General features: G+C 41.4%; 1 protein-coding gene across 1 annotated transcript in view; it reads left to right on the top strand.

The window, feature by feature from the left end:
- kif13a (kinesin family member 13A) overlaps positions 1-23,948 on the top strand; it is a 46,199-nt gene that overhangs the window by 1,816 nt on the left and 20,435 nt on the right. Inside the window, exons 2-14 of the mRNA XM_036538334.1 lie at positions 5,629-5,689; positions 8,809-8,901; positions 10,126-10,306; positions 14,410-14,497; positions 15,847-15,981; positions 16,338-16,450; positions 16,742-16,853; positions 17,331-17,543; positions 18,057-18,167; positions 18,559-18,693; positions 20,537-20,667; positions 21,397-21,483; positions 22,012-22,187. Of these exons, the coding sequence (XP_036394227.1) occupies positions 5,659-5,689; positions 8,809-8,901; positions 10,126-10,306; positions 14,410-14,497; positions 15,847-15,981; positions 16,338-16,450; positions 16,742-16,853; positions 17,331-17,543; positions 18,057-18,167; positions 18,559-18,693; positions 20,537-20,667; positions 21,397-21,483; positions 22,012-22,187 (1,606 nt within the window). The 5' untranslated portion in view covers positions 5,629-5,658. The remainder of the gene's footprint in view (positions 1-5,628; positions 5,690-8,808; positions 8,902-10,125; positions 10,307-14,409; positions 14,498-15,846; positions 15,982-16,337; positions 16,451-16,741; positions 16,854-17,330; positions 17,544-18,056; positions 18,168-18,558; positions 18,694-20,536; positions 20,668-21,396; positions 21,484-22,011; positions 22,188-23,948) is intronic.

Below are 23,948 nucleotides of genomic sequence, written 5' to 3'. Positions count from 1 at the left end.
GGAACAAGTGTATCCCCATGATTCTGTTCACCTCATGTCCATTTCTATGATTTTTATCAGTCTTCTGGAAAGCTCTAAACTTTTTTGTGTAAAGGTCAAGGTCTTGGCTGTGAGATGTGTAAAACCTCCAGAGAGAGGGGGAGGCAGGGCAGCTATGGCAGTGTATCTGCGTTCAGAGCTGAATTATTAGGATCTTCTGCCAAACGCCTCCCTTTTCTTGATCATGTGGCTATAATCGGGGTGGAAGCCTTTCCAAGGTTGACTTGTTAACCATGTGAGATATATTCATAAAGAATATAATTCAGGATAACTCTGGAAGGACGCCCCAAACTCACACTAAAGAGATGGACTTTGTAAATATGGTTTATGGTCACATGGTTCATACACTCAGACACAACATTTCCCTGGGGTAATTTCTCTACAAGACTTCAAGACTATGTGTTTCATAAGCTTGCTTGTGTGGAATACGGAACATGGAATACTTTGGCATAGCCTCTTGTTTTGAACTCCCACTCTAGAAACAAAGTGTGGGTTACAATAAACTTCAAAATCACAGGACAAGTGAAAGTGCTGTCAATGCAAATTGCTAGTAATCTATAAGCAATAGCATGATGTTGTTCCACCTCTTATTATTAATTAAAGTTTTGCTGATGTTCTTATCCAGGGCATCTCCAGTTCCATTTAAATAAGTTGTATTTACTTGACATTAATTATGTAAGTAAATATTAAATATAGTATTCTCTGTCTATAAGAATCACATCTGCCCAAGTGGTTGATTCTTAAAAGTGCGCTCAAAGTGGAGTCCGGGCTGTAGGGCTCAGCCTGCACTTGAAAAAAGCATCCTGTCACCAGCTGAGCCACTTGGGAGCCTGTCTTTATGCAACCATGAAGGCCAGCATGCATGGACATATCTAAACTTATTCCCAGTATATTTTAGTTACAGATGTAAACTCATTTAATGCCAGGTACAAGGTTCTCATACAGATTTAAAAAAAAAAAAACTTTTTTCAAGCTTTCAGTTATTTTCAAAAATGCATTCTTGATTAAAAAAACAGTAATTATTTAAGCAGCATTACAATAGGAGTGGTTCTATCCCAGTGTTTTTGATCAGTTAATATGTGGTGGAGTAAACTACAACCTTCTAGTTATAAGCTCAGTTCCCCAATCACTTTGCCACGCTGCACCCTGTAGGCATGTGTATGTTTACTTTTATGTTTATGGTGTAAACTGTCATTTCCTGTTACACAGACTTGTCTGAACTTGACCAGGACACTGCAGTAGGTTAGACAGTGGGCAAGGAGTCCCTGTGCTATTCTTGTGGAGGAAATTTGTTCTGTTTCACATACCTTTCTGTTATTATCTATGAAGACTGCAGACAGGCTCTCTTGGAGGAGATCAGAGACAGACCAAGACCAGTCCACACAGCTCTGGTTGCAAAACCAACTGAAGAAACAGTGAAAGTACCAACAGCATATGAATAGGAATGCACTGTGTGCCCCCAGATCATGTTGAGCCATCTGTTCTGTCTGATCGAATGTGCTTTGTCTTAAAGTTGAGTAAAGAAAACATTGGGCCTATTTCATTAATTTGTTAAAAGTTTTTGGATTAACAAAAATTCTGATGTAAGGAACTTTTCTCATCATTATGTCTCTATTGTTTGGTGCCACAACCATTTTTACAAATGGAAGATTCCAGATTCCTTTTTTAAATGTTCAATTCTATTTTCTCACTTTTCTCATATTGTTCAGTTTCTGTTTTTACTTTCTACAAATACCAGTTCCTTATTCTATGGAATCTGTGTTATGTGGCTAAATTTCAGTCTGCATGCACACTACAGTCAGTTCTGTATGTAATTTAACTAATTAGTTTAAATAGAGACTTAGACCTTTGTACTGGAAGGATGACACGTTCATAAAATGGTCACCTTTACTTTCAGCATTCATGCCTTTATTTTTGACAGAAGCATAAATAGGTTCTGGACATGGTGGCCTGGAATGTGGAGTCACGCTGTAATTTTATTGAATATCTGACTTTCCTATTTTCCCTTTTGACCTAAAATATCCTGTCATATTTTTTCCCTTTGTAGTAAATCAAATGTATTTGAGCTGGTGGTGACTCATGTGTAAAGATCTCACTGTAGCTGTTTCTTCCAAAGGCGGGTATTTGGGACACAGTTGGCATAATAATCAGAAGGAGTTCAACTTGAACAGTTGTGGACTTCACTGGTGGGTTGTCATGTAACCCCAGTCACATTATAAGCAGTGATTAAACAAAAAATATTGGACCATACTTACTGACACTGTTTGACCCTTTGATTGACGTCTGGATCTTGCCTGCAGAGTTACTGCATGAGAACCTGTCATTGAAACTTTGAGACAACAGTCCCTTTCAGTGCCGCTGACCCCGACGGGAACATGTGTGATTAAGCATGCCCTTCGCTCTTGATTAAAGGGGATTAAAATTGTTTTGGGTCAAACATATGGAGCAGAAAAATGGTTTTGGCAGCACGGTAATCCTCACTGCCAGAGTAAGGGGTCTAATCCTCCGACATGTTTGTGCATGCATTCCTTCGAGCTCATGTTTGAGCTCGCGTGTTCATGTGTCCGATGGCCAGACTGGTTAACTGATTAAACTGATTGATAAGGGCCGGCTTCTGAGCGTTCTCCTAAAGCCATTTCAGTTGTGATTGACATAATGTGATTCAGTGTTTTGTCAGGGTTTACAGCTGTAACTTGCAAGCTAGCTAGCTATTGTAATTTTTTTTGAAGGGGGGTGGGGAAGTTACAGCAGTGAAGAAATGGCTACGGACAGCTATTATTTGTCTCAATGTAGCTACTTTGGTTGCTTCTCTTGGAATTGGCGCAATTATTTGCTTGTAAATTAAGTATCTAAAGAATTATCAATAATATGTATTGATCTATTCATCAAGCACAACTGTAACTTTTTTTTTAAAAATTATTTCAGTGTATATTCACGAATATAGAAATTTAAAGTCAACATTCAGGTCTGGATCAATTCTGTTTGCATTTGTTTGTAGAATGTAGAAGTTTTTTGCAAGCAACACAGGAATCGATAAACTTTTCAAAGCTGAATGATTTTGAAGCATATGCCGCCATTCCATTTTGAAAGCTTTGGTAATGATTTAGAGCCGCTATCAATTAACCGGTAAATTCATTTTTCATTTCTGAGTTTGAAGCTGAATATGCTCCAGACAGCTTGTTAAATAGCCTGCCCGCTCTCCTTCTAAGACCAATGATTTTAGGTTGTCCTCCAGTTGAGTTTAGGTATTCATGTGTGCAGTGCACAGTAGCCAAAATGGGTGTTGAATCTCTCACGGTCCAACAAGCAAATGGGTTTGTCGAAGGGCTCACCGGGTTTTATTCAGCAAATGATGCCTTTATGTTACAACACAAGTACACCAACTGTGGCTGCTTATGTGTCGCTGCATATTCTGAGTAGCCTTCTATTATGGTTATCTTTGTTTCATTAACAGTAGCTCACCAAATCTGCTGCCATATCAGTGGTTCTTCTAAATATTAGGGGTCAGATCTTTATTTCATCCTTCATTTAATGCTTTTGTGCATTAATGCTTTGTGCAGCACAGCGTCTATCTTTATATGAAGTTAAATCAACATCAAAGCACTCAAATCCCCTTCATTTAAGTATTGCTGGTGGGGAACAGGGAGAAACAAACTCCCTCCCAGTGCTTGCTGGGAACTGGAGGCAAAGAGGAGGAAAAATGAAGAGATCACTGTTTCTTGCACATGAAAATTTTAGACATTATAACATCCCTGTAAAAATATAAATGTTTTTTCCAGGCCACATGTTTTGAGGGCTCATGTGTGTAAAAACAGACATGTTACACTCTAAATAAAGTATCTTTTCACTTCTAATTCATTGGAGACAGATAATTTAATATCTGTATGTTAATATAAGTAAGAACTGAAAGGGTAAAGGGATAATTCTTTGCCCCTGTGAAAGTTTGGTACACTTCATTTTGGTCCCTGCTAAACTGTAATGTAAAGAACAAGAGTTTGTTTTGTGGTTTGGTGCTGTTTTAAGGCTGGTATTTTTAAAATGAAATTGAGGATTTGATCCGGAGGTCAGTAAAGGAGCTGAAGTCTAGAGAAGGTACAATATCTCAGAGTCAAGACACTCTTTAAGTATAAAAGAGGAGAAAAAACTTTGGGCAGAACTTTCATGAGGTACTGAGAGCTGCAAGTAATCAATCCAAAATTTAAAAAGCCGACTGAACTGACTGTCACACACTGTCTGGACAGAAAAGATGATAGATCTTATTGGATCAGTATATCTTTATTTTATCTGAAAAGAGCCTTCTAAAAGTATTAACTATTCTCACTTTGTGAGATTATGGGTTAGGATGAGTAAGTTGCATGAAGATGGCTATGAACAATCTTCTTGGCGTTAATGATGGCATGGAATCTAGTCTACCAGGACTGATGAGGACTGATTCTGTGCATGTTGTCATGGAGAAAGCAGGGACAGGAGGCTGGAATGAAGTGCAGCTTGTCTCTGATTTACGCATTAATTAACCAACCCACCCCACGCTACACCACACACACATACACACACACTCTTCTGGCAGATCTGCGCAACAAGTACTGGTACTTAGTGATGGGAGAGTGAGACTAGACTTCATGTACCAAAGATTTAATGCAGACTCACTGTCTTAAACCAATCATAATGTTTTACTGTGCAAAGCAGTCTTTTAATTGTATAGTCAGTGATTGACAGCACATAGTAAGTCAGCCTTCTCTGAGGTTGATGAGGTCTTGTTCTGTCATCACTTGTCCCAGTGTCCCAGTGCTGCCGCCGCTTCCAGCTGGCGTCCGTTCCACTGCACCGCTTTAAGTTTTCCAGAGACACACTTACTTGGGCTATAGTTAGGATGGCAGTTTAGTCAATGACTGGTTTTGTGTGTGATCAAATCCATGCCCTGTGCCCATATGCAAATGGCTATAAATTCATTAAACTCAGAAATTGTGGCAGGCTTGTGATTACATTTCAAATCTTCTTAATCATAAAATCACTCAACAGTTGCTGTACATATAGTATTCATTTTGTGTGATTTTTGTTATACTCAAGACGTGAAGTATGGTCACATTTGGAATACTTTTTTTTGCGTTTTAAACATTCCCAAATTATAAAGTGTGTTAGGATCAATTCCGATGTCTTTGAAAAGGCAGAACATTGTTCCTTCACCCTCTTGGCAACTTCAAAAGCCATTGCCCACCTCTTCCTAACCTCTGCATTTCAGTCATGGGATTGTTTCTGCCCTTAACCCCTGCTACTGTCTGTCTCTGTTTATTTGTAATGACCCAAAACTGTCTTTGTGATTCTCTTTGTCGTGACTGTTGAAAATACACAACCTGGGCCCATCAATAGGGACTAAACCACCACTACACCCCTCTATGGTATCCTCTATACCTGGAAAAGGGTGCGAGTTAATAAAATAAATAACAATGAATAATGATACGGTAACCGTCTTGGTGTCCCTCAGTCTGCACGGACTAGCAGATTGATCTGAAGAGGGATTCTGTGAGAGCAGCAGACACATTTTTGGAAAGGCACTCATGTGGGGTTCCCTTTGTTCCTTTCTCCCCGCAGGTGTTTGCCTTTGACCACTGCTTCTGGTCGATGGATGAGTCCAACCTCACAAAATATGCAGGTGAGTCACAGATCTGCATGTCCTGACAACAGCCTGGCAAGAAACATAATCACACCCAGCACAAAGAGATATAAAGACTCATGTCTGTCTTTGTTTCCTTTGTCTGTTACACTGGCGCACACACACTCACATCACAGAGTAAAAATGTGTTTCATCCTCTTTTTAAGAACACCTACTAAAGAATTCTGCAGTCTTTCAGCATTTCTTTTCAAGTGGTATTCCAGCAGGGGGAACTTCAGGCTTCAGTGTACTCAGTGCGGTGTGCAGTGGAGAAACGCATGCTGGCAAATCTTCCTCTTCAGTAGCCCACCATTTCTAAAGACCTTGTAGGCAGAATACTGAACAGGAACAGAGAAGGAGAAAGAAAAAATGGGCAAGAAGATCTAGACGTCACTCTGAGTACATGTGAAATGACCACAAATTGTGTATGATCATTTCCTGTTATCTATCAATTCACACTACCAGCAAAGCAATACACGAGTATAGAGGGTGTCATCTACTCTGTCACAGCTAGTCATCACAACTACAAATTCTGAATGTTTTCATATCGTTTTACCTTGTGTCAGATACTGGATTATTATGGAAGCAAAATTTGATTATACAGCCAAAAATGACACTACTCTGTTTTGGCTCAAGTTATTTGGTTTGAGGCAAGCAAAACATTCGCTTGCCATGACTGAGTGCTGCAGTCAAAATTTGCGTTCTCTTTCACACTGAGGACATGAATCTTGATTTCTTGGCCTGTTTTTGCGACTCCCCCACGGACTGCTGCAGACGTTAACCTGTGAAAAATGGTGGAAAAAGTGAATTTGCTGAAAAAGATAGATAGCGAGTTATGCTGAAAATTCACCTTGGATTCTCCTAGATGTAGGCTAATAAAAACCTAGGCAAAGTGAGTCGTGCGAAAGCATTGTTAAATCAGCTTTGCGACAGCCATCAGCTTGGTGAATGCCGGGTTCCTTCAGTTCAGCCTCCCCTGGGTTTCACTCCTGCATACTTATCAGTCTTTTTCATAAAACTGAATTCATTTTGAGTTAAACACAGTTATGCTTGTGAGATGTGCTGTTTGTAATTTTTCAAGTAGCAGCCTAAGGTGCCCTTATAATAAGGTCTAGAGTATGACAAATGAATAAAAGTATACAAAACAAGCCTGCAATATCTTTTCAAAAGTAATCTTTTGAATATATAATGTGAGAAACATTTCATTACTAAAAGGCAGCCCACCCAGAGCATTATTCAGCATTGCCTTCTTCCGTTTATTTTTCGCCCCAGTTGTGATGTGTTCATGTTTAATTCAGGCCTAAACGATGGAAGGCAGTCTGTTCTCCATGGGCCTGCATCTGCCCGGGGTTCATCTTTATTTAGCTCTTTAAACAGCTGGCCATTTCACCACAGGCATGACTCTGGAACTCTGGAGATATGAAGTCCTCTTTCCACAGTTTTGTTTTTTTTTTTTTCCTCCAATGTGGCACACTGTAGAACACAGGCATACATGTACCGTCTCCAGTTTGTCAGGGTTTTTCATTTATTCGGTCTCATATTTTTGTGAAAAATGTGCGCCGAGCACCCTGTTCAGGAATTTCATTTCTACATGACTATGTATGTATCATACATAGTCATGTAGAAATGAAATGTGTGTATCATGATATGAAAGTCCCATAGGAATGTGCATTGTAAAATCTCTAAGTCATTTTCCTACAATATGATAAGAGCACCCAATATAAGTTGGCCAGTGTAAGTCCCTGATGTTTCAGGGACTGCTGTGGGAATTTTGTTGCAATGTAGTATTAAAAATAGTGACATAATTAACACGGATGACATTATACAATGCAAGAAGTTCTGCAATATGACTAATTTTATTGAATTACAAAAATCTGTGGTATATACAAATGACATCATGGTATTACAAAACATTCTGGTATGTTATCATATTGCAATGTGAGAGAAAATGAATATTATTTTTTGAGTAAAATACCGGAGCATGAATATTGTATGGCAATATTACAGAAAGCATTGTCTCGTTATTTCAGTATGTTAAAATATTACCAAATTCAGTACTGATGTGAATACTTGATTGCAGTTATAATTTGTGAAAATTACGTCATGATTGCAAAACCTTCTGATGGGAGAATATATCATATTCTCATTCTCAGATCATTTCACAAGTCACATTAGCTAAAGTAAATGTGCAATTGGTTTTTTTATTGTTACATAGCAACAGACTGCCCTTGATGGTGACCTCTGTGCTAATTTTCATTGTGTAGAATCCAATGCATATATTGATAGATACAGTTTCAATGCCAACAATGCTTGCAGAGTGTTTTATTTTGCCCCCACCCCCACCTCCTCCAACCGGGTCGTGAATATGCTTTTAGGCAATTCAAGCATTTTAACCATAGTGCTTTGACTGACATTTGCTGGAGGGTAAATTAATTCTCTCACTCTTCATTGAACCTAAATCTGTCAATTAATCTCTGGATTAAGAAAACCATCAAGGGATTATTTATTTATTGTGGCTGAGACTGGTTCAGGCAGCCTGCTTGTAGTTCTAACACTTGTTTCTAGGTGCGTTTCCCTCTTGAAAATTCATTCTGTGTGAATGTGGCCTCAGCACTCCCTTAGTGTGTTTAGTGTGCAAAAATTCCTTTAAGGATGTGGTTAGGCGCTGACACAGTACAAATGGCCTGATGTTTACAGACAAACTGTTATCAGTTTCAACCTAAATTCACCATCTAATCATAAGCCCTCTGTTATCGTATGTCTAAATATTTGGTCTGCAGTGGAAGTTGACAGTTGGGCAGTAGCTGAGGGTGCGAAACCATTGATGTAGAATTACATGCTTACGCAACATTTTGTCTAAATGGGTTTAAAATCTTGACCAGTGAGAGCATTGGGAATAGCTATCTGATTAAATCCTACCATCACAGCATCCAGTCAGTTTACAGTGTTGGTAAAATGGCAGTGGCAAAATGCTAATTGGAATACACATATCTTATTGACATGATGTATTATCTGTCTGCATAACCTGATATTTACTGGAGCAGTTCAGGTTTACAGGAGTACTTTGACACATTTATCATCCTGTGTTTGGTAATGGTGCATCCTCTTTGTTTCTCTAGGCCAGGAAGTTGTGTTCAAATGCCTTGGAGAGGGAATACTTGAGAACGCGTTTCAAGGGTACAATGCCTGCATCTTCGCCTATGGACAGACAGGTAACTGAGGAAATCCACCAATATACACTGCTGAAGCAGGTATTCAGTACAGCGTAATAATGTAACTTGGTTAAACCTGGTTGTGCCTAAAGCTGTGCCAGATTTGTCTCATTAGAAGTTGCAACCACAGTAAAACTATCTTTACACAGACAGTGGTGGTTATGAGGAATGGGATTGTAATGACTGAATTAATATTTACACAGTGAAAAATCATTACCTAAAGCTAACTGAAGCTGCTTTGCAGTGTCCTGTTGTGGAACATCTTTCACAGGGATGCAGTTTTATCCACGGTGTTAGTTTATTTGCATGCATTTCCAGAAAATTATTAGTATCATGTTGTGACTTGCGACCACTCTCTTAAACCTTTATGAGCTATAAACAGTATTGAATGCACAAACAGTTCCAGTGGTTTAATCTTAAATCTTGACTGTGTGAACCCTGTGCCCCAGTGTAGTTGAAGGGGCTCTATGGTATTGGATGTGATGTCTTTTGATGAGGTCTTACTGTGGTCAAAACTGGTTAGATGAAGTTTGAGTAAATTAATAAAATAAGTCAACCCAGGAATGCAAAGTTCAGCTAGGATATATTCAAGGTATTCGGGTCTTGATGGATTATAGGGAAATAAAGTCTTGGCCAGAGACTGAGACAGTGAGAGCTGGGTCCAGGCCCAGCACTGACTCAGTTTTGGCAGCTGCATCTGTTCAGCTCATTCCACAGCCTTGCATCAGACAGCTTCCTGCAAGTACAGGAACAGGAAGCTGTTGTCTTTCCAAGCATGCTGGAGAGTCAGTCAGACCTACTTTGCCTTTACATGGACCATATTGGATCTTTTGTTACTTGCTCCAAAGTACAAACAGATATGGTATCAGCAATCGAGATGTTGAACTCTCAGTTGTTTACACAAAGTATTGTCTTGGGCATTGTTGAACTAAATACTTAGTCAGCAGAGCCCTTTTGGGTCAACAATAGCAAAAGCTACAATAGTAACCGTTTATAGACGCCATGAATCATGCATGCAAGCCGTGTGTCTTTTTTTAAAGAATCTTTTGTTGCAGTGTAATAATGTTACCGTATCATAACTGAGCGATTACTGGCTCAGATTACTGGCTTAGAACGGCCTGCACTTCTTCAGCATGATATTTCACACGTCAGACCCGACAGCATATCCCCTATGAGTGGGTTGGGACCGTTTGGCTCAGCTAAAAGGAGGCGGTTTCCTCACAGGTTCTGGGAAGTCCTTTTCAATGATGGGGAATGGAGACCAACCGGGCCTCATCCCGCGGCTCTGCTGCTCCCTGTTTGAGAGGGTCTCTAAGGAGGACAACGAGACCCACTCCTTCAAGGTGGAGGTGTCCTACATGGAGATCTACAATGAGAAAGTCCGAGATCTCCTGGACCCCAAAGGGTGAGTCCATAAACAGAGAGGAAGTTGCTGAGAGGCACACACATGCTTTTTTTGCCTCTAACGAATGTGGACTGGCATCCAATTATTTCAGAGCAGTAAATGTGTTATAATTAATAGCATATGTGCGCAGGCATACAGGTGTGCATAAATACAGGATATTGTACATGCAGAGGCTGAATAAGTGGCCCTTGTTTCAGTCCTGATGACTTGTGTCTTCCACTTTTGCCTTCTGTCTAAGATGATGCTTTTGAAGAAATTGAAGGGAGTAGGGTCAAACCTTGTGTATGTTCCTTAAAACATATTCTCACTAATTTGTCAATTTTAAGCCAGTAGATAATTTAAAATTCACAATTAGATAGGATTCACCATCACATAAGAATGATAAATAAGACGATATGGTGGATTATTTATCAATCATTTGAATGCACAAGATTGTACTTGAAGCACCTGTGCTTATTGTCAAGGATTTAACGAGAAAAAAAGTCTTTCGGAGATTCAATTCTCACATCTTCTACTGGCCCTGTGTATGAGCTTTACCATCTGCTGGTAAATGGTGGCACTGCTGCAGATATTAACAAGCGTATTCTAATGTTACCATGAATGAAAGCTTCCTGCTTGCTAGATAATTCACTCATCATAATATTTATATAATTTAGCTAACGAACAAGTCCTTTTGTGCTTAGACCGAAAAGGGATTTACAAGTCAAGTGATAATGGCTGTAGGATTCAAGTCCCAGAAGAGGTTTGTCTCATTTTCTTCTAGGTTATTATTCACCAACAACTGGGTGTACTTAATGGTAGAATGTAATTGGCTTTGCTCTGCTGGGATAGGGTGGGTTTTTTTGGCCACTCGTCCGACTGCTTTGGCACTCGTGGCTCATTTGGTGCTTGTGAATCACTCGGGTGATGTCAGTAGAGATGGGGTCATCCTCCAGTCTGCATTTTCACTGCTACAATGCACTCTGGGACCTGTAGTGTGAAAAATAGCAGTGGGCTGTGTCTCAGTTTTTGTGCCCAGTTTTGCTATGGAGGGAGTAGGGTTGGTAATTTGTTCATTTTTTTTGTAATCCTCATTTGTGTTTTGCAATCAAGTGATGAAGAAACTTGGGGCATCTAGCTAACATTCTTGGAATTATTTAAACATGTGCATAAAATTAAACATTATTGCATGAGAATATGATGATCTCAGCACATTTTTTTTTTTGGCAACCAAATGGCAACTCAAAGATACCATCCTGTTTTTTAGAGATGTGGAGATCAATGCTTTTTTGTAAAGAACGCATTCTTACCTGACTGTTTTATGTCCAACTGGCAGACAGACTGGAGGAGAGGCCCAGCTGCAATGCTTGCAGTGAACATCTGTTTTTAAAACACACGTTTGAGCAGCGCAGTCTGGGAGAAGAATGAACAGTGCAGCATTTTTATGTGGTATAGATTTCTGTCAGAGAGGACATCTCATCTCATCTTATCAGTGGTCTGTGTGTGACTTTACATTGACTTTACATTTCACATCGTAAAGCTGCATCCTCTGTCTTTGTTCCTTTGGATCTTACAGCCTGCTGTTCTGCAGAAGTGAGCCAGCACCCCCAACACTGCTGTCTCTCATTATTAGATCTGCAGAGAGGGGAATCGATTAAAACACTAAGCTGAGAAGCGCAGTGCTGAACTTGAGTTGTGCCAAGTTCAGGGTCTCTGCAGAGCAGGAGTCCACAGTGATTGATCCACAGCTTTTTATAGACCTCTGGGAAACGGCCAAATCGGGTCGGGTTTGGCGGGCCACTGTGCACCACCTAGTGAAGCTTAACGTTTTCATAGCAGGATAGTAGATAGTTTTTTTTTTTTTTTTAATCTCCAAACACGTAGTTTAACTTGGAATCCAGAGTTAGTAATGCACTCCACTGACTGAAGCATTCTGCGTCTGTTGACACTAGATTTGGTCTGATCTTTTTGGGTGTTGGGGGTTGGGGGTTTGAGCAATTTTCCAGATGTAGCTACAGTACTGCCATTAAGTCCTAGTCCTGATAGAGTCAAAACCAGTCATGCAAAACCATTGGGAAAATTTATTTTTATGTGGGCTCCAAACGTTACATTTTACATTGAGTTACCTCTCTTACTGCGTGAATCTAATTTTTTTATGAAATGAATGAATGCTGTAATATCTGCTTTACACTGTATCTGACTTAACATTTCCATTGCTGCGTATGGCCATTTGTGGACATGGTGTCTATACTTCACATGAGACAACTCCATTTGGCTACCACATTACCATCTTATTTTGCACATAAAGAAAAATGAGTCATAGTGTGTTTCTGTAAATATTTAATCACTAGCTGGTACTGGTACTGCACTTCAGATCACTTCAGACTATAAATCAATCGCAAAATGCACATGTAAATGCATACTGTACAAACTGAAAGTCACATTCAGAATATGTAAAATGGATCATTTGTGGGAGATATGCGTGTTTTGAGAGATTAGTTAAACCAGAGGTTTAACTAAGGTTTTAAGCACAAAACATTGCAAGTAATGTCAATAGCAGGGATGAAAATGCTCAGGAAACATGCAGTGATTGAAATAGACTCATTATGCAGAGGGATAATAAAATGGATCTGGTGGCAAAGCTGATATTGTGTGTAATATGGTTATGGATTGTAAAATATGGGTACTGATTTGTTGTGCCTTGCATTCTGATTTTCATTTGATTTATTAAAGACATTTGAGCAGCTTGTAAATTCTAGAGATGTTTTCATACAGTTAAAATAGTCAGTATTGTAACTTCCAAAAATTAGTTGAAGCTTCCGTATTTGTGCAGATTTGTCCAACAAACATCCTACACAGCACTATGTCTTGTTGTTTAACTAAATTACATTTAGTTTTTTAAAGAACTGGGAATACACGAGAGCCACCCACACTGTTTTCAGTTGGGTTCTGTGGTTTACACTTTCACATGCCCTTGTTATAGTTAATAGCCGTAACATGAGCCATTCACGTCATTGGCTGTTTAGTAGCAGTAACATTAGCTAATCACAACAGAAAACTCGGACGGTTGTTTCTGTAGACAAAGGTCACGGAACAAGATGTCCATGAAATAATATGTGGTTAGCTAGTACCTAAATGACTTTACCTTTTTTGAATGAGCAGCTGTCACAAGCTAAAGAAGTGTGATTGGAAGTCACATTCTTACAGTACCAGAAGTCTTATTCTTGGAAGTAAATGTCCAAGTGATTGTGCCTTACCCTGGACTGTGAATTTCCTGATTTGATATATATGCCTGGTAGTGTGTTTGCACGAAGGCGTTGTCTTCTGCAGTGGGAGCTAGGTTCCACAGTAAATCAGATCTGCTATCCCTGAGTAGACACCCCAGGGCCCAGTGAGCTGACGGGACAGCATGAACACAGGGCAGTGATGTAATCCTGGCCTTTCATCACCATGGCGACGTTGGCCTGCAGAGCGGAAGGACAGGATGGCGGAACACAGCTGTGTTAGGCCCGAGACAGTGTGGCAGGCCCAGACAGAGCCTGTACAGTTACCAGCAGGAAAGTCCAAGGTCTCATGCAGTCGTTAGGGCAAAGAGTTGAACAAATTGTATCCCTTAGATGTGGGAAAAAATTACGATGAAGGACTCGACATCATTTGCAAACAATGTTTCTGAAATGTTAAAAGTTGTGAGCCTGTCCTTTGTACTGTAATGTGTGTCTCTCTTTCTCTTCCCCTGCTTGATAATGGTGCAGTATTGACCATGTCCATCTACCTCTCACTTTCCAGCTGTGTACATAACAGTGCTGTCCTTTTCCCATACTGTGTTAAGTGTTTGGTCCCTCTGTTGCTCACTCCCCCTTTCCTTCTTTCCTTCTTGCTCTCTTTCTCCTGTTGCACTCTTACGCTCTGTATTCCCTGCTATGGACACACAAAACAGCACTGTATTTCTCCCTTTCCCTCTGTGTGTTCTTAAAGGTGCTCCTTTTTTCTTTCTTCATTCATCTCTCTCACTCTCTGCGTCTGGCCGTCTCTTTGTCTTTCCTCTATCTCTTTATCCTGTCACAGTCTGTTTTCCCTGCCATGTGCATAAAATCAGGATGTTTCTGTCTCTTAACTGTGCCTAGGAGCCGACAGTCCCTGAAAGTCCGGGAGCACAAGGTTCTTGGCCCGTACGTGGATGGGTTGTCCCAGCTGGCTGTCACAAGCTTTGAGGTGAGAGTACCCCAGTACCCCCACCCCCACTCCCTCAACTCTGCATCTGTAGTGTTTGTAAGTCATCTGTACTGTGTTCTTATCATGTGACAATCCTCTGGTGGGAACAGGAAAATATAAAACAGAAATAGCTTGTTTAATTTCAGTGGGCAGTAAAAAAAAAAAAAAATATTGCATGTGCTGAGCCCTGTTGAGACCACACCCTGTCAGTTCATGCTTGCCTGAAGCCTAAGCTAATGACATAACTCTAAATTGTTGGAGCGTACCACAGCTGATTGCATGTAGTTGATAGAAATGGTGTTCTCTGAATAGCAACGGTATGGCTCATGGTTCTGTATGGAAAGGAGTTAGGGCCAACAGTCAGAGGGAACACTTTGGGAAAACAGTTGAGAAATGATTTGTACAGCATGTTGTATCCCTATGGATTGAAAATACAAATTAAGCTGCAATAGAAACTTGAAAGTGCTTTCCACACACAAGCTTGCCAGCTGGGTAGCGTAAAACATTTTAGTGACTTGATATATTGCTATTTGCAAAGAAATCTTTTGAGACAAAAACAGCGGTCACATTGAAATCTTTTAGAACTGGTTCTGATTGTCGGCAAATTGACAATCACTAAGCGTCTTCTATGAAGCTTTCCTGACTTTGTCTCAAATCAAAGGGAGAAGCAATTACCCAAGTGTAATCAAAGGAATCTGTAAGGACAACTTCTTTGACTGAGTCATAACTGAAACATTATCATTTAGAGTGAGTCAGTACTGGTATTACAAAGAAGAGCGATGGTCTGTGGCACCACCCTTGTGCTGGAGTCATATTAAATGTCAACTGATGGATTCCATTTTAACAAGTTTCTGTGAAAAAAAACCTGTAATTTAAAAGCAATTCTCCATTACCACAAGCAGGCTGTGATAAAAAATTTCAGAGGTAAAAAGTTGTGATGTCGTTTCTGTGTAACCTGGCTGTAAGGAAAAGGACTGGGGAGGGGTTGAGCATTGGTAGCAACCACTGGAATCCTGACAGCCCAGAATCCCATTTACTGCTCTGAGTTTCCCAGCTCCCGGCCATTACCTGGGGAGATCCAATTAAATCAAAAGGCACAACAAGCCCGTGTGGTGATAATGTTTAAACCGTTTTCAGCGTTTGCTTTTTTTTTGACATTTTGGTAAGTTGGTAAAGCGGTGCACACACACACACACACACACACACACACACACACACACACACACACACACACACACACACACACACACACACGTGCACACTGTGCCGTGGGAACGCCGGCGAGACTGGCGGCCGTTTTAATCGACTCACACTGCGCTCTTCATCTGCTCGCTCTCTTCCCCCGGCAGGATATCGAGTCATTAATGTCAGAGGGGAACAAATCTCGGACGGTCGCTGCCACCAACATGAACGAGGAGAGCAGCCGCTCCCACGCTGTCTTCAGCATTATCATCACCCAGACCCTCTATGACTTGCAGTCCGGGGTGAGATTGGAGTCCTCTCTGGGTCTCACGTGACTTGTCTGCCCACACGTGCCAATCACACATCCCAGACTCAATGTTGGCCATCTCTGTTCGATCACTGATAGGTGTGACCAAAGGATACAAAGATTTGCACTTGGTTTGATCATTCGAAAACTTTCAAAGCTTTTAGCACTTAGCTAAAACTGATTTGAAATGGGTTTGTTAATAGTAAAGTAATATTCCTTGGAAGAAGAGATGAAAGCCAAGAAAACTGAAACAGGCCCAGAAGGTGTCCTGAATCTCTGTTGGTGTGTGGTGCCCCATGAAGCTTTATGGAGCATCTCTGACCTTGTTGCCTGTCTTTGACCTCGGTGCAGAACTCCGGCGAGAAGGTGAGCAAGGTAAGCCTTGTGGACCTGGCAGGCAGTGAACGGGTGTCCAAAACGGGCGCTGCAGGCGAGAGGCTTAAAGAGGGAAGCAACATCAACAAGTGAGCACCACCGCGGTATCACATTATGGTCTGGCCACAGCTCTTACACGTAGTGCATTATGGGAACAGCCTTGCTGTTTTACCCATCAGGAAGTTACTTCAGGCTAATCTTTCTGATACAGTCCCAAAGCAATAATAATGTCTCTGTTGTTAATATGTAATGTATATATGGTGTCCAGGATTGTCACATTCCAAGAGAATAAATGACTGATTTAACTTAACTTAAAAGTGAGTAGTTAAGTGTTATGGAAAGCTCACTCTGTCCACCCTCCCTTTGTCCTGTGACTCAAGGTCCCTGACCACCCTGGGCTGTGTCATCTCTGCACTTGCTGATCAGTCTGCTGGGAAGGGGAAGACCAAGTTTGTGCCTTACAGAGATTCTGTGCTCACCTGGCTGCTCAAGGTAAATTTCTTAGAGACCAAGGAACAGGTAGCAAGTTGAGAGCTGGTAGTGCCAGCTAAAGCTAAGGGAAGCCCGGACCATGCCTTCCACACTAAGGGGAGAGTTAAAAACAACCAAAAAAATAAAACTTGCATTCTAGTTGTAGTCCAACACTTGATTGCTGGACTTCTACCACGAGTGCAAAAATCAAATACTCCTGGAACTAGCCATGCCCTCACCCAAAGCTTGTTTTAGCTGTGGGACTCTGGTATAGACACACAGTGCAACAGCCATGGCCATGATTTGTTGCAAGCAGTCTTTGTTTAAGATGTCCTTTAATGCCTCTGAGCTTTACTATAGCTCTCATGAATAGTATTTAGGTTGAGAAGAGGCCATCCAATTCTGTGCACCTCTAGGTTATATTAATGACAAAAAATAATTCAAGGAAATGCATATGGCATCTGAATTTTTTTGACTTTTTCTGTCATACTTTTTCAGGACAACCTTGGGGGGAACAGTAAGACAGCCATGATCGCCACAGTCAGCCCAGCTGCAGACAACTACGAGGAGACATTGTCAACGCTCCGCTACGCCGACCGAGCCAAGAGGATCGTCAACCACGCGGTGGTGAACGAGGACCCCAACGCCCGCATCATTCGAGAGCTGCGGGAGGAGGTGGAGAAGCTGAAGGAGCAGCTGTCCCAGGCAGAGGTGGGGCTGTTAGTGTTAGCAGTCAGCTGGGCCTGAGGGTCAGGCCATTGGGGTCCAAAACTACTTCCGAGGAGAAACGCTGGCCATGTTTGATGGATAAGCTAGAGGAGCTTAAACAGAGGGGATATTGGTGTAGGGTTGGGCGTTGAGCGGTTTTAGCAGCTTTTGCTTTAATCGAGATTGTAAAGACAGACGGGGATAGGAGCTAGAGGAACAGTGACTGGGTTTTGTGATTACAGTTAGCAGAGACAGGGTCAGGGGTTAAGGGTCAGGAACATTGACTAGGTGTGATGTAGCTAGAGGAGGTCAGGGGAGGGGAGCTGAGATTAGGTTGTGAGGGACAGGAAAATTGACCGGTGTTGGCAGAGAATATCAAGGGGTAGAGAGCTAAGTTAGGGTATAAAATTAAAGGGTATTTGGTGGGTTTTCTCATTAACTCTGAGAGATGTGGGGACATGAGTTAAAGGTCAGGAGCACTAGGGGGGGAATGACACTGATGTTCCTCTCCTTCAGTCTCTGAAGGCCCCAGAGCTTCAGGAGAAGCTGCAGGAGTCAGAGAAGCTGATCCAGGAGATGACGGTCACCTGGGAGGAGAAGCTGAGGAAGACGGAGGAGATTGCACAGGTTAAGTACCGCACCTGGACTGTGTTATACACTCAGTTCCTGCTGGACTGGGACAATAAAGAGAATACACATTTGCCAGTGATTCCATTGCTTAATTAAGATGTGGAGTTCTTTAGTTTTACTTCAAGCAAATGGTAAAGTAATGATTACTACATTACATTACATCACATTACATTACATTGCATTCATTTAGCATCTGTAATATAATGTAATAATCATTATAAATTGTTATAGTAAGACTCAGGTTTCCATAAATGATTGATAGCGATGCTGTCTGAGTGGCTGACAGTCGGGTTTCTGTTTGTTTGTCTGTCTGTCTGTATTATTTCTGTATTTGTCTGTCTGTGTGTGCATTCATGCCTGTGTGCATGTGTCTGATATTTGTCTACAGGAGCGTCAGAAACAGCTGGAGAGTATGGGCATTTCCTTGGAGTCATCAGGGATAAAGGTTGGGGAGGACAAGTGTTTCCTTGTCAACCTGAATGCTGACCCAGCCCTCAATGAGCTGCTGGTGTACTACCTTAAGGTGACACTCTTTCACCCAATATCAAGATTATTAATTTGTATAAGTACGTGTATGTGGCTGTGGCTCTATCCATGTGCACATGTATACAGTATGTATTGTATGTCTGCACATATATGATACATAATTATCGGCTGCTTGTAAAATACGTCAGTGTTCTAAGCCATGGTGGAGAAATTGTCATTTTCTGCCTGTACAAATGGAAATTCTGTTCTCTGGATTGAAGTTAGGCCTTGTTGCACATTGTTAACATTTAAATTAAATGAGACATAGTATATTATCAATGGAAACTTTCTAAAGTGCTAAAGAAAGTTCTGTGCGGAGTAAGAATGTTGTCAACACGCTAGTATGTATTAAAATGCGTTATTTGGAAATCAGAACTGCAACACAGAGCAGTATGTATCAGCAGTTCTGGTACAGTATCAGATCAGCTTCTCCTTCCCTTCCTCCATTTGCCTATTAACTGATAGAAATGAACAGTAAGAACTGAGGTCCTTTTGGGAGGTCTATTACTGGAGAGCAGGCCAGAATCACATGAGCCAATGAAGCTAAACTTAAATGCAGGCCCACGGGACTGCCCCAGGCTGGAGCACTTTCTCCCACAGTGCTTCCAGCTCTCCCAGGGAACTGGAGAGAGTGAGAGAGAGAAAGAGAGAGTGAGTCCTGCATTCTGCTCAACCGAATAATCCCCCTCTGTCCCTCTGTCCTGACCCATATTGGCTCTAATATTTAACGCTGCTGAGGCTGTTGGATGAATCTGGCTTAGGGGTGTAGCAGCTCTCCAGACATGATATTTCATGTGACTTTTTAACGTTGACTGACTCTCAGAATGTGGACAGTGGACGTGGAAGATGCCGTGTTCAGAAGAGGGTGCAGGAAACAGAGACAGAAGGAAGAAGAGATTGTAACAGATGGGAAAGTGAGAGACAGTTATAGATGGGGGAGAGTGAGAGACAGTCATAGATGGGGGAGAATGAGAGACGGTTATAAATGGAGGAGAGATAGAGAAAGAGTTCGGGGGGGCAGAGCAGGGAGAGAGAGAGAGGCAGAGGGGAAGAGAGAGGGTGCTTTTTCCTGGGCTGGCTCAGAGAAGCAGGGAGCCGGGTGTGGCAGGAGAAACGTCAGCCAAGCTTCTTCAGCACAGAAACAACAGGCCTCTGTCCGGCCTCCTCAGGCCGGCATATTTAGGAGAAATTACCATGTTAATGAGAGCTGCACAGCGCAGCTGCAGATACAGACATCCTATGTAAGCAGGATGTTTGTTAAACAGCACCCACTCAAATGATTAAACCATCCCTGATTTTGCTTTAGAAGTGCCTCACTATGTCTCTATGTATTGTTTTGTGTCTTTTGTAAAATTATAAAATGTTGAACCGTGTATAGGATGACATGACACCTGCTGCTTAAAAGGCAACCAGGGACATTCTCTGCAAAGCTATAAATACACATTATTACTGTTATCAAATTACATATATACCCTGAATGAGCTTCGTGTTCCTTTTAAGCTGGACTGTAATCATTTTAAAATTTTACCCAGGGGAAGCATTTGGTATTTGGTTAGATTTACTTACCGTAAATAGTGGAGGTTGCTCTTACAGGGGTTTACTTGGTAGCTAAATACTTTCCTAGTTTTTTTTTGTTGTTTTTTTTTTTTTAAGAGTGGTATTCAAAGTGTATTTCAGGTTTGTGTGTGTGTTTATAACAGTGGCACTCAGGAAATTGCTGAGTATGCAGAAAATTCACTGGAGAATACTGAACTGTAGAAAGCTGAGCCTTTTCTGTGCATAGCAACAGTGTTTTAGCACTGATTGTGTCTCTCTGAAGTGAAGTCTTGTCCCATGTACAGGAGCACACGCGTGTGGGGGCCAACACATCTCAGGACATCCAGCTGTTTGGGATCGGGATCCAGCCGGAGCACTGCTTGATTGAGATTGCCCAGGACGGAGATGTCACTCTGACTCCTATAGAGAACGCCAGGTAAGCTCTTATGCATGACCGCACCTGCCAGCTGTCTGAAGTGCAGCCGAACGGAGAAGCACAGCAGATTAAGATGACCTGAACTGTTAAGTTCAGCACGATGCTGTGTCTGATCTGTTTGCAAAGCTTTGTCATTTCAGACGTTGCGTATTTTTGTCCTCACAGTGTGGCAGTGCAGTCAGAGATCAGTTGCACCTGATCCCAGTACAGAGCCTTGACATAATACTGCTGAGGCACAGAGACTGTACCTGACTAGGTTCTTTGACTGTGTCTGTCATTTGGAGATTAAAATGTGCCCTCAATGCACTGCTTCAGCCAGTAGCTCTTACAGCTCATTAAAAAAAAAAAAAAAAACAGGAAAGTGCTTCTCCCTCTTAAGAAGGTCAGTCTCGTCTTGTTTGTGTCTCTGAACCAAACAGCAGAGGTGTGAATCTGTAGAGCCAGGGAGAGTTAAATATTGGGTATTCATACAAGTAACACAGACATTAGCACTGAATTACGTCCTTCTTTACAGTCCTCTACTTTGTGTCTGTGTTCTCTTGTTGGTCTTCCACTTATAAATTTACTGGAGGAAATGTGTGATATTTGTGGAACACAGAGTGTGTCTGTTTGTTGTGTTTTATCATGTTGTAAAATCATTCTGTCATTTCAGTATTAAGGGGAGAATGTTTTTCACCATCACCAAAAGAAGGCTGACGTTTTATCTTTTTTTTTTTTTCCCTCTCACAGAACCTGTGTGAATGGTACCATGATCCACTCCATGGTCCACCTCTGGCACGGTGATCGTATCCTGTGGGGCAATAACCATTTTTTCAGGTAGCTCAGGAGGGGGGAGTGGAGTTCAGGCCACTACACCTGTCCTTGACTTGGGGTCATGCTACCCTTAGCTGGATTACTGAGAAATAAAAAGTTTTACTTGAGTATATTTCAGTAATAATTAGAATTGTTTACTATCCCTATGAAACAATCAGAAGTGGTCCCATAAGTACTTCAAATGAATAATCTCCATACATTTCACAAGGTTATATATTCAGAATCAAACAAAAAGAAAGCAGCCAAATGGCAGGAGAATAACTGGACACTTCAGTGAAATTTGGCTCTTGTCCAATAACACGCTAATGAAGGAGACAATTTTACTTGTGGTATCACTCTTTTCTCTCAGTCATTTCCTTGTCCACTGGAGCACCATACCTGCTTTCAATGCAGCAAAAATGCATTGGAATAAAATGGCCACACTGTAGCTGTCTTGCTTTATTAAGCATTAACATAATATCAGTAATGCTGTTTCCTACCTTTACGTTTTGTCCCTCTGCCTGTCTCTCTCGTTGTCTGTCTGTCCGTCAGGATCAACCTGCCAAAGCGGAAGAGGCGGGACCGTTTGAAGGAGACGGACAGGGAGTCTCCGAGGGAAAGCTTTGTGGAGCCGGATGTGGAGACAGCCAGCGAGGCCTCGTCTGAGCAGGACTACAGCTATGAGTTTGCCCAGATGGAGGTGATGATGAAGACTCTGGGGAGCAATGGTACAGAGCGTCTCTCATCCCCATCTTTACACTCACCCTCTCTGTTATCTCTGCTGTCAGTCCCATTGGTAGTGAAGGGCTTATATATTTATATCTGTCAGTCTGCGTGCTATGCTTTGACCTTAGGTGTGTGGTAAAAGTATTATTATATGGGCTGCTGAGACGCTCAGTTTGCTTCAAGCAGGCTGAGTCCTACAGCTTGGATTGTGAAAGCTACCATTTGCAGACAATGTACAGGAGTCCATAATACCTAAATGCAATTGCCCTTTGTCTGATGGGAGGGTTTCTGCTGGAGTATGTTTGTTTCACAGCTGCGGTGCCCTCTAGCAGGTCACGAGGTGCCTGAGAGGTGCCCAGGTGACGGCAGTGGAGATTTTCCTATCCTCCTCACTTGTAGTGTGAAAAGTAGTGAAAAGTAGCTGTTGGTTATGCGCAAATGTATGTGAACATTGCATTTATCTTGCTTCATTGGTCCTGTGTAAACTTGGAGGGTGTTGCAGAGCAAGAGAGGAGAAGCATTATATACTAAAATGAAATGCAAATGCATTTCATCTTACTGATATCATTCACCAGGGTCAATCTTCACTTACATTTATTCACCTTGATTTATTTTCTGTGCGCCACCAAAGCTGCATCAAACTTGTAGCTTGTTACAGTACACAGTATGCTGAAGTCTTTACTTTCTACTGATTTTGTATGAGCATTTTCTTCAACATAAATGGAACATGGAAGGTATGCACAGAAACAATAATATGCATGTGTTAAAAGAGATAAGGTATGAGGACACCTGGGCCTACTGACAGACTACCACCGCTCACTCCTGTGTCAGTGCAAACTACCATTGGGCTTTGCTGAAACCTGAACCGGGTCTTTGAAATCTTACCTCAGTATGCTAACATAAAAACAAAAATGTAAAATCTGACCACTTTAAAAACTGAAGGATAATACCTGTATATCATTTATGTTGTCAGAAAGCAGACAATTTTACATTAAGATGTATGTGTTGTATAACTGTGTGTGGTCTTCATCGTATTCATATAATTCTCCCTGGGGATTTGTTCCTTTGTGACTCAGTTTGACTGTGTGCTTTTCCCTGGAGATCTCTCTCTCTCTCCTCGCTCCCTCTCACCATCTCTATCCCCCTGGCTCTCTAATTGTTTTTGCACATATGGGACTGTTGTAATTATTTTGGTCTGAGCTAGTTTCTTCCTTGCACTCATCAAGGATTGTTTGTGTGCGGAACTCACCCTTCATAAGCCATGGGAAGCCTCAGGGATTTACAGGCATATGAGGTCTATATTTAATGCTTAGTCTTGCTCCATACAGATAGGTGGATAAGGCAAACCGGTTTTCCCATGGAGAATCCATACATTTGCTATTTATTTTGTGGTTTCAACATGTGTGGTGAGAATTGGGCATGTTTTGCTGATTATAAACAGTAAGTCACAGAAATGTGAACATAATGGGGTATTGAATTAGATCCAGTTGAACTATTTAAAGAGAGATCTACTTCATGTTAAACCTGTTAAACATTACGTTTTCAGAGTTATAATTAAATATGTCTTGTAAGATCAGGCTAGCTAGCCAGTCAAGCTTTTAGGAAGTCCCCACAATTGTTCTGTGCAATTAAAAATGCCATTCTAAAATGATACATTTAACATCCAAAGGAGTATGTGAACCACTTCAAAAAGTGTGGCAGATTTGTTCCCCTAGGGAATGATACCGTGGTTATGTCATAGGCTGTTTCACGTCGGGAATTCC

Source organism: Megalops cyprinoides, chromosome 10 (genome assembly GCF_013368585.1).
Source record: "Megalops cyprinoides isolate fMegCyp1 chromosome 10, fMegCyp1.pri, whole genome shotgun sequence".
Taxonomy (NCBI): domain Eukaryota; kingdom Metazoa; phylum Chordata; class Actinopteri; order Elopiformes; family Megalopidae; genus Megalops; species Megalops cyprinoides.
Note: the sequence above shows the minus strand (reverse complement) of the source record. Positions and strands in the feature narration are given on the sequence as shown.